This window comes from Colossoma macropomum, unplaced genomic scaffold (genome assembly GCF_904425465.1).
Source record: "Colossoma macropomum unplaced genomic scaffold, Colossoma_macropomum, whole genome shotgun sequence".
Taxonomy (NCBI): domain Eukaryota; kingdom Metazoa; phylum Chordata; class Actinopteri; order Characiformes; family Serrasalmidae; genus Colossoma; species Colossoma macropomum.
In genome coordinates, this window is record NW_023494795.1 from 15,563,484 (window position 1) to 15,572,700 (window position 9,217).

A 9,217-nucleotide genomic window follows, 5' to 3' on the forward strand; every position below is an offset into this window, starting at 1 on the left:
TTTATTCAAATGGTTGTTACTGTCATTATTACAGAAAAAGCACTGTATTTCAGAATAACTACATGAGCAAGTGAAACTATTAAATTACAGTAAAGTTTGTCTAAGAAATTGATACTGTAATTTTACAGATATTTACCATCATTAAAAAAATACTTTTACTGTTAATTAACAATTTTTGTTGTTTTGCTGCTAAACTTTTCCCCATTTTTTTCCTACCATTTTTTTAACAGTGTGGTTTACGGCAAGTGTGTGACGATTTAGATATGCAGTTTGTATAATGCTATATCAATGGGAAACGTGCTTTTTTTATGTCTTAGCTACTTTCCAGTGCAACACTAAAGAAGCACACTTCACATGTCTTAGCTGATCTACTCCATTTGGGCTAAGGCAAATGGATAAATTTGATTTTTGCCAAATGGGTTTCATGACAAAGCAGGTGTGGTTTGACCACAGAGGTTTAAATATTCAACACACTCATTTGAATTGACTTCCCGTGAATGAATAGTAAAATGTGTTCAACAACTGAAAAAATGGTGCATGGAATAAACATGATTATAACATGTCAGTCAGTTGCACATAAATAAAACATGTTAACCCCTTAAAATCCCAGGTTTATTACATGCTAAGGCCTATTATTCAGTACCTGCAGGGACTTCAATGAAAACTGACTGAGCTATTCTTAGGTTATAGAAGCGTGTAATAAAAGCTTGGGCCTGCTGGTGCGCCCTGGCCATTTAAGGGGTTAAATCAACATAGTTCTTGCCAGAATTAAGTACACTGACATGTTTTATTCATGCGTAACCCACTGACACACTTGTGTCATGCAAATTCTAAGCATGTTGCAGTCCCCTTGACTTGCTACTACACAATTCAATGATTTTGAATGAACAAAAACAACAGATATGCTGTGACTGTAGCTGACAATAAAAAAAAAGCTGTTTGCTTTGAAATGGATTGTCATAGAGCAGCCCCAGTTCACTTAAAGTGGAATTACACTGATTTTTATATTACACATACAAGAAAATCATTAAAATGTAAAGTTAGTAATTTGACATCAAATGCTTCCAAGTCATCCTCGCAGTGGTGATGATAGGAACCAGAGATCTGAAGAGTTTAATGGCTCTAAAAGTTACCTCACAGAAAGCTATTACATTAAATACACTCTTAGAAAAGACGGTTCTTCAAGGGTTCTTTAGTAAAGAAAAAGGTTACATAAAGAACCATGAACACTCAAAGAACCCTTTGCATGATTAAAGGGTTCTTTGCATTTTGCATTCTTCAGATTGATGGAGAATGTGCTGTAGATGGTTCTATATAGAACCTTTTTCAAAAGGGTTCTTCTATTGTTACAAGCTTGGCACCGTAACAATAGAACAACACTTTTGCGTGCTTATACAGAACACTTTTCTAAAAGCTTCTATATAGAACCATCTACAGCACATTCTGAAGAACCCTTTTAATGATGCAAAGAACCCTTTAGTCACGCAAAGGGTTCTTTGAGTGTTAACGGTTCTTCATAGAACCGTTTTCTTTACTAAAGCACCCTTAAAGAACAATCTTTTTTAAGATTGTACTTACAGGTTCTCTGCCTGTTGTCTGAGACAATGTTTTATGGACATTTTGCAATAAGCTTTTGTGCTACAATGTAGGCAATTTTTTAAAATGCATCCATGGTGGAGGGATACATACATACATACAGGATATTCTAATATATATATATATATATGCACGGTGGCGCAGTGGGTAGCGCTGTTGCCTCACAGCAAGAATGGCCTGGGTTCTATTCCCGGCCGGGCGACCAGGGTCATTTCTGTGTGGAGTTTGCATGTTCTCCCCGTGTCTGCATGGGTTTCCTCCCACAGTCCGAAAACATGCAGTCAGGCCAATTGGACATGCTAAATTGCCCCTAGGTGTGTGTGACTGTGTCTGTCTGCACTGCGATGGACTGGCGACCTGTCCAGGGTGTATCCTGCCTTCCACCCAATGACAGCTGGGATAGGCTCCAGCACCCCACCACGACCCAGAAGGATAAGCGGTTTAGATGATGTATGTATATATATATATAATATATTTGTGGTGTAGACATTGCAACCCCTGGTTCCCATCACCACCACTGTGACCAGTTCTGACTGTACAAGATTCACTACAATGAACCATTTTACACCAAACCACTCTGAATGACTTTTGTTTACATCTCAACAGTGGAATTATGCAAAGACTTTGAAAAATCTGAGGAATTTCCCTTTGATAAAGGTGCTTGGAATTCACATGATTTAAAAGTATTAAATGGTTGTTTGTGAATACCTCAACGCATTTAATGCCTTTAATTTTACTTCTTTTGGCGATAATGATGTTGATGTCACAGTCGGTGAAAACTTTATTCATATGCAACCGACTGACACATCTGAATCCATTCACAGCTCTACTTTTTTCAGCACACAGTGCGAAAACCTGGCTGCCTTATCCCGTCTTGCGCAGGGCGCCCAGCAAGCATCCACGTCCGTCACGTGCCAGCGCTTGAGCACCCTCGCGCTGAAACAAACCAACACTCTGGAGCTGCATTCCATTCCACAGGGTCCCTCAGCAGCACAGTTATATCCCTATACACTTGAGCCCGGGCTGAGGATTAAGTTGATGAATACCTTCAGCCTCATAATCAAACACACAGTTTCAGGAGATACTGAATGACTAATGGGCAAACTTTCCCGTATCCTCCTTTGTCCACTACTCCCTGTGCAGTCTCACGTTCCCTTCTAGCGACACCTTGTCACTCCCTAAGCTTTGGAATCACCCTGAACACGTCTGACTAGCCTGCGCAGTGTATACTTTGCAGGGAACCGCGAGGGCGATTGGAATACCCCTTGGTTGTTTAAAGCCCCGTCAGCTCGAACGTCTTCCGAAGCTTTATTACAACAACCGCTGCGTCGCCCTTCGCAGCCAAACGAGACAAGACAAAAGGCCGCGTGCGCGCGCCCGCGAAAAGAGAAAAGGAGGCTGGCTTGTGCGCGCGCGAAGTGAAGGATACGTGTGAGCCGTCATGTCGCGCGGCTATTATTACCTCTCCACCCACCCCCTACAGAATGGGGCAATCACAATAGTTCTTCCAAAAGCAGCATCCATCTCCTCCATCCCTCCCTCTGTCCACCACTCCGTTCGTCCGCGCGCAGGGTCACGTACCCCAGCGCCAGGGCACGGTGCCACAGGGGCGCGCGCGCGCTCGCGCTCACGGATGCCGGGGTTCATTACGGGAGAGCGAGACAAAAGCTGAGGAGTCAGGCCAGGCAGAGAGAGAGAGAGAGAGAGAGAGAGAGAGAGAGAGAGAGAGAGAGAGAGAGAGAGGGAGAGAGGTGAATGAGAGGGGGTTGTATAAGAGTTTTTCCAAAAAAGGGGGGGAAACATTTTAGTGAATGAAAGCCATTGTTTAGCATGTCCCAAGACAGACGATCAACAGTTCGCGCTTCAGTAATGAGAAAAGAAAACAGAACGCAGTGATGAGCTCAGCGGGGCAGCCCAGCAGACAAAGGCTGGTCCGCAGATAATCTTTAATGAACACGGATGCTAAATATAGACGGCACATAAACTCGTGATGATCACTTTCACTTCCCCCCTCTGAACCTACAGCGAGGGACCCAGCGCTGAATTGGCGCACTGCATTGGCGCACTGCATTCACATGTACAGTGATCTGATTCACTGGACGTTTACATTGTATTACTGCGCAACCGTTTGGCTCCTTTGCGTCATGCGCATGATGCAAATGTGTCAAGTGGTTGCACATGAATGAAATGTTTTTGATCAGCATAATTCGTGCCAAAACTAAGTAAACTGAAAAGCTCCGCTTGTGCTGATGTAACGTTTTCTTCATCTGTAACCACCTGACACACCTGACACGTTTGAACCCAAAACACCATTTTTTTTTCATTGTGCTGAATGAGGGTCGCCTATAGCGGACTGAGGCTTATACAAAACAGGCTGAACTGATATGAGTGAGCAGTTCTGTAAGCGTGGCTCCTAATTCCACCAAGATGTTTCTTCAAGAGTTCTTTAGTAAAGGCAATGGTTCTAAATAGAAGGCAATGGTTCTAAATAGAACTATTGCCTTTACTAAACAACCCTTGAAGAAGCATCTTAAGAGTGTGTAAGGTGGAACTTGGAACCACGTTTACAGAACTGCATACTCACATCACACCAGACTGCTTTACTCTCTTTAAAAAGATGGCTCTTCAATGGTTCTTAAGTAAAGGGAATGGTTCTATTTAGAACTGCGAGCTCTATATACAGCCATTTGCTTAAATCGTTCCCTGCATGGTGAAATGGTTCTTCACATTAATGTAGAATGTGTTGTATATGGTTCTACATAGATCCTTTTCTAAAACGGTTCTAAACAGCAGCAAAATGGGTTCTGTTGTTACAAGCTTGACATCGAATCTTTTTTGGTGCTATATAGAACCATATACAACACACTGTCCATCAGTTTTAAGAACCATTTCCCCATGTAAACCCTTTAATGGAAAACAGTCTGATTCGTTGTGATATGAGTGCAGTTCTGTAAACATGGTTCGAACTGTGATGAAATTCCACCTTATTCAGTCTTTAAAATGGTTTTTAATGATTCCTATGGGCAATGGTTCTTTTTAGGACTATGAGCTCTACATAGAACCATTTACATGCTAAAATGGTTCTCTGCATAGTGAAATGGTTCTGCAGATTGATGGAGAATGTGTATGGTTGTATATACACCCTTTTTGAAAATGGTTCTAAATAATACCAAAATTCTTCTATTGTTACAAGGCTTGACATCGTAAAAACAGCAGGACCCGTTTGGTGCTACCATATACAACACACTCTCCATCAGTCTGAAGAACCATTTCACCATGTAAAGAATGCTTTAAGCATGCAAATTATTCTATATATGGCTCATGGTTCTAAATAGAACCATTGCCTTTACTAAAGAACCCGGAAAGTCAGGTTTACACTCGTGAGTGTAAAGTGGATTTACAACCAAAGCAGCAGGAGCGCCGACTTATACTGCAAGTGACAAAAGAGTGTCATCTTTCAGCTACAATAGCACACAAACACGTGGTGATCACTTCCAGGTCTCAGTGGAGGACGCAGTGCTGAGTGGAGTTCAGAGTAAATCTCGAGTATCCAGCAACACCAGCACCAGCACTGAACTGGAACATACCGCTGATCATGACGCTTTTCCACAATGATACATGAATAAATATGTCTTAAATACGTCCACCGCTGTGTATATACAGGTCTACCGCTGTGTATATACAGGTCTACCGCTGGGTATATGCAGGTCTACTGCTGGGTATATGCAGGTCTACCGCTGGGTATATGCAGGTCTACTGCTGTGTAACTGAACTCTAGTCACAGAGTCATTGGAGAGCAGCTCGTGGTGAGAGAGGACTCTCTTAACCCTGAGCTCATAACCGGAGTAAACCTCGCGCTGATCTCCGGCACTCTGTGTTCCGACGTGTGTGTGTGTTTTTGCGTGTCGTATTAAAATGAGCGCGCTCTGCTCTCCAATCAGCGCCGAGCGGGATCCCCCACTCCTTCTTTTCGGAAATCATTCATCCCGCCGCGCAGTCAAACATTAACGCGCCGGCTGCTGCGCGCGCCTATAAATACGGCGGGCGCGCGACAGAGCGGCAGTTAGTCGCTCTCACCGGACAACGCAAGGCGAGCCGCGCTGCGCTCCACACTCAGCTCGCTCTTATTTATTTATTTATAGAGCTATTTATATCTATTCCTCGTCACTGTCCTTTTTTTCTGGAATGACCGGAGCGCCCGTCAAGTTCTTCCTGTGCGTGGCGGCCCTGGGTGCGCTCGTGCTGTCGCCGGGGCTGCGCGCCTCCCCGCTTGCGGCGCAGGAGCCCATCCGCTGCGCGCCGTGCTCCCAGGAGCGCCTGGATGAGTGTCCGCCGGTGGACCCGAGCTGCAAGGAGGTGCTGCGCGAGCCAGGCTGCGGCTGTTGCATGGCGTGCGCGCTCGGCCGCGGGGACTCCTGCGGCATCTACACCGCGCCGTGCGGCTCGGGGCTGCGCTGCCTGCCCAGGCCCGGAGAGCCGCGACCGCTGCACGCGCTCACGAGGGGCCAGGCCGTGTGCTCTGATCCCGGCGAGTACGAGCACGAGCAGAATCAGAGAACGCCAGGTACGCGCGCGCACACACGCACACGCACGCACACACACACACACACACACTTACGAGTTTCGTTAACGTTTTCTGTTGCACGTCTTTCTTTCATCTTTCTATCGCACGAAAGGGGACGCTGTGGGTGTGCGTGTGACGTAGACCGCACGCTGTAATCTTGTGCGAGATTTCATCAGCGGTTGGCTCGCAGTGTCCATAGGAAGCGATGCGTTGAATTGACTTGATTCAAACGAGTGCTGCATTCCCACATCATTCCTACTCACTGTGTTCATATGGCAGATCGTATCCCTGTGGGAATGATGTACACGTTTGAATCTAGTACATATCTAGTACAAACGTGTTTGCGTGGACAAACGCGGCTGGTTCGTGTGAGCTTACATGTAAACTCTGCGCTCTTCTCTTTCAGATGTGCCCGAGCTCGAGCCTGAACCCGCCTCGACTCTCTTCGTGTCCCCTCACGGGAAGCCCCTGGACCCACGGCTGGTGTCCGGCGCTCAAGACAGCATGAAGTCCAAAGTGAACGCTTTCCGCAGGAAACTTGTGGAGCAGGTGGGCGGAGTTCACACAAACGCGACAAAACTGGGCTATTTTAAGACGTTAATGTGGGCTAAATGAAACCAGAGGCGTCTATTATTACCTGTGGGTAACATTTCAAACCACTAGAGGGCAAGAGAATACTTTTTTTTGCCTTCACCTAACAGCGAGTCAAGGATGTAAGACCTGTAATGTCTTAGAGGGGCTTAGCTGATTCATTGGGGATGCTTCAGAAATGCATGACACAGACATAGACGGATAGTGTTTGTAGGTCATGTTAGTGTACATACAATCCAGATTGCAGTGCACCCAGCCAGGCTCTTCATAGGTTCCCTACAGGTAACAATAGCAGGCCTAGTGTGACTCTGTGCAGGAAATCAATGAACAGTGATCATCTAATGTTTCTTTTTTCCTTTTCTTTTTTTCCTTCCCAGGGTCCCTGCCATGTGGAACTGCAAAGAGCACTTGAGAAGATTGCTAAATCCCAACAGAAGCTGGAAGAGAAGCTGACCAGATTCTACCTGCCCAACTGTGATAAGCACGGCTTATACAAAGCCAAACAGGTGAGCAAACAGCACAGTTTGGGAAAAAGATGTGAGTGTTCGACACCCTGTAAAGGGCAAACTGGACACTGATTAATTGAATTTAGTGGCCTCAAATGTCTACATCACTTCCACACTAATAAAATATGTCAACATCATTTTTACATATCCATACAGAAATGATGTACACATTTGAATAGAGAACATTGTTCTTGTTTGCTTTCGGCTAGTTACTCTAGGCTGATGTCAATTCTTGTCATATTGCACTGTACATCAAGACTGTGTGTGTCTGTAACTGAAGGCCTTTATAACCCCACTTCCTTTGTCCCTTTGCAGTGCGAATCGACTCTGGATGGTCAGAGGGGGAAGTGCTGGTGTGTGTCACCGTGGAACGGAAAAAAGATTCTGGGATCAAGCGAGCTGCCCATGGATGGCGAATGCCCCCAGGAATTCAATCACTGATCACACACACATCCATACATACATGAGGGCCCTGAGGAACTCGCTCTCGCCTGACGGACTACATTTCCTCCCATGCATATGCAGAACATTAACATAATGCCACTGATTTCTTTTTATACTTTTTATTTATTTATTGTAGCCTACATGGTGTTTTTTGATTCAGGTACACTGTTTTTTAATTGGTGAATACTAGTTCACTAAATCCACCAGAAAAAAAAGAGAAAAAGAAAATCTATTTTTTTTCTGAAAGGATTATGAATATGTTTATATTTACATAAAGCATCCATGAGTATTTATTTAAACTGAATGTATACATATTAATTTTTTTGATAAGAATATTTATTCCTTATGCCTTATTATTGTTATTATTATTTTTGTATGATGTAAAAATTTGTATGTTCAGTGTTTATTAACAGTGTCAGTTGTCTTATCTTTCCAACAGTCTGTTGGAGGAAATCTAAATGGAAAAAAAAGCACTGCATGACCAAACCACTTTGTCACTGCCGACGTCTTTCCATACGTTGTTTTCCGTTGCTATACTTTTTATATAGTATATAAGGTATAACAACAGAAGACACATATTTACATAAACACTTATTATCTTAATCGTCTTATGACTTTGCAGAAGTTGGTAGGCTATGCTATCAGGACTAAAGCATTCATGATTCTGTACTTAATACAGCAGTGCATGATGGGTATTGGTCTTCACAGCTTCTGAAACGGGTAACTGCCTGTTCCTACCTCTGTTTTTTGAAGATTTGTTGTATGTGTTTTGGAGAGCCTTTTGTTTTAGCCAATGTTGCTGTTTTATCCATGAACTTAGGACCACTTGAGGTTGGGTGATTGTGTGTGAATCACTTTTTGGAACTGTCTGTGTGAACGCGATCAAAGTGAGATGGTTGTACATTGAGTAAATGCTGTGGTTAGTTCCTTGTTTTAATGGTGCAGTTTCTACACTTATCCACTGTGAGGAGGTGGGATTCTGCTGCTCCAAAGCAATTGATCAGTGTGTGTATATATAAATATGCCTTTTTAATAAATTGTAATTGCAATAAATTGTGGAAAAATGATATTTAATACAGATCTCAGTCTTCATTATTGGTGACACAAAGCAAGCAGTGAAATAAACATATATAGTTCAGCTGCGGCGAAATATGAAACAAAGCATGAAACTCAATTTGCAAAACACAAGGCCAATAAAGTGCATAATGTGAAACCTCAGACAGCATAAACCACAAATATGCTCTCTCTCTCTCTCTCTCTCTCTCTCTCTCTCTCTCTCTCTCTCTCTCATAATGTACCTTGCCAAATCATGATTATGTTCTGTCTTGTCTATTTTTAAAATTGCCGGAGGGCAGCTCCATTTGTGTGTGCATGTGTCCTTATCGTGGTAATCTCAAATGGAGCTGCACACTAACTTTAGCTCGGTATTTGGGGGAACCAGGCTCCGCTTTCTGCAGTGTCTTTGACCTGCTCTGTGTTTGTACTGGTCGGGCACAGGAATGCCCCCCTCCTCCCC

At 43.8% G+C, this 9,217-nt stretch overlaps 1 protein-coding gene across 1 annotated transcript; it reads left to right on the plus strand.

The window, feature by feature from the left end:
- The first annotated feature begins 5,651 nt into the window (after positions 1-5,651).
- Positions 5,652-8,775, plus strand: igfbp1a (insulin-like growth factor binding protein 1a). The gene is made up of 4 exons (XM_036581612.1): positions 5,652-6,160; positions 6,567-6,709; positions 7,129-7,257; positions 7,573-8,775. The coding sequence occupies exons 1-4, from the start codon at positions 5,782-5,784 to the stop codon at positions 7,696-7,698; spliced, it is 777 nt and encodes a 258-aa protein (XP_036437505.1). The 5' UTR covers positions 5,652-5,781; the 3' UTR covers positions 7,699-8,775.
- Positions 8,776-9,217: the final 442 nt, after the last annotated feature.

Excerpts from the sequence above, each read along its gene's own strand:
- igfbp1a (XM_036581612.1), top strand. The coding sequence starts at position 5,782 with ATGACCGGAGCGCCCGTCAAGTTCTTCCTGTGCGTGGCGGCCCTGGGT. Across the intron at positions 6,161-6,566 it reads GCAGAATCAGAGAACGCCAG|ATGTGCCCGAGCTCGAGCCT; the intron begins GTACGCGCGCGC and ends CTTCTCTTTCAG. Across the intron at positions 6,710-7,128 it reads GCAGGAAACTTGTGGAGCAG|GGTCCCTGCCATGTGGAACT; the intron begins GTGGGCGGAGTT and ends TTTCCTTCCCAG.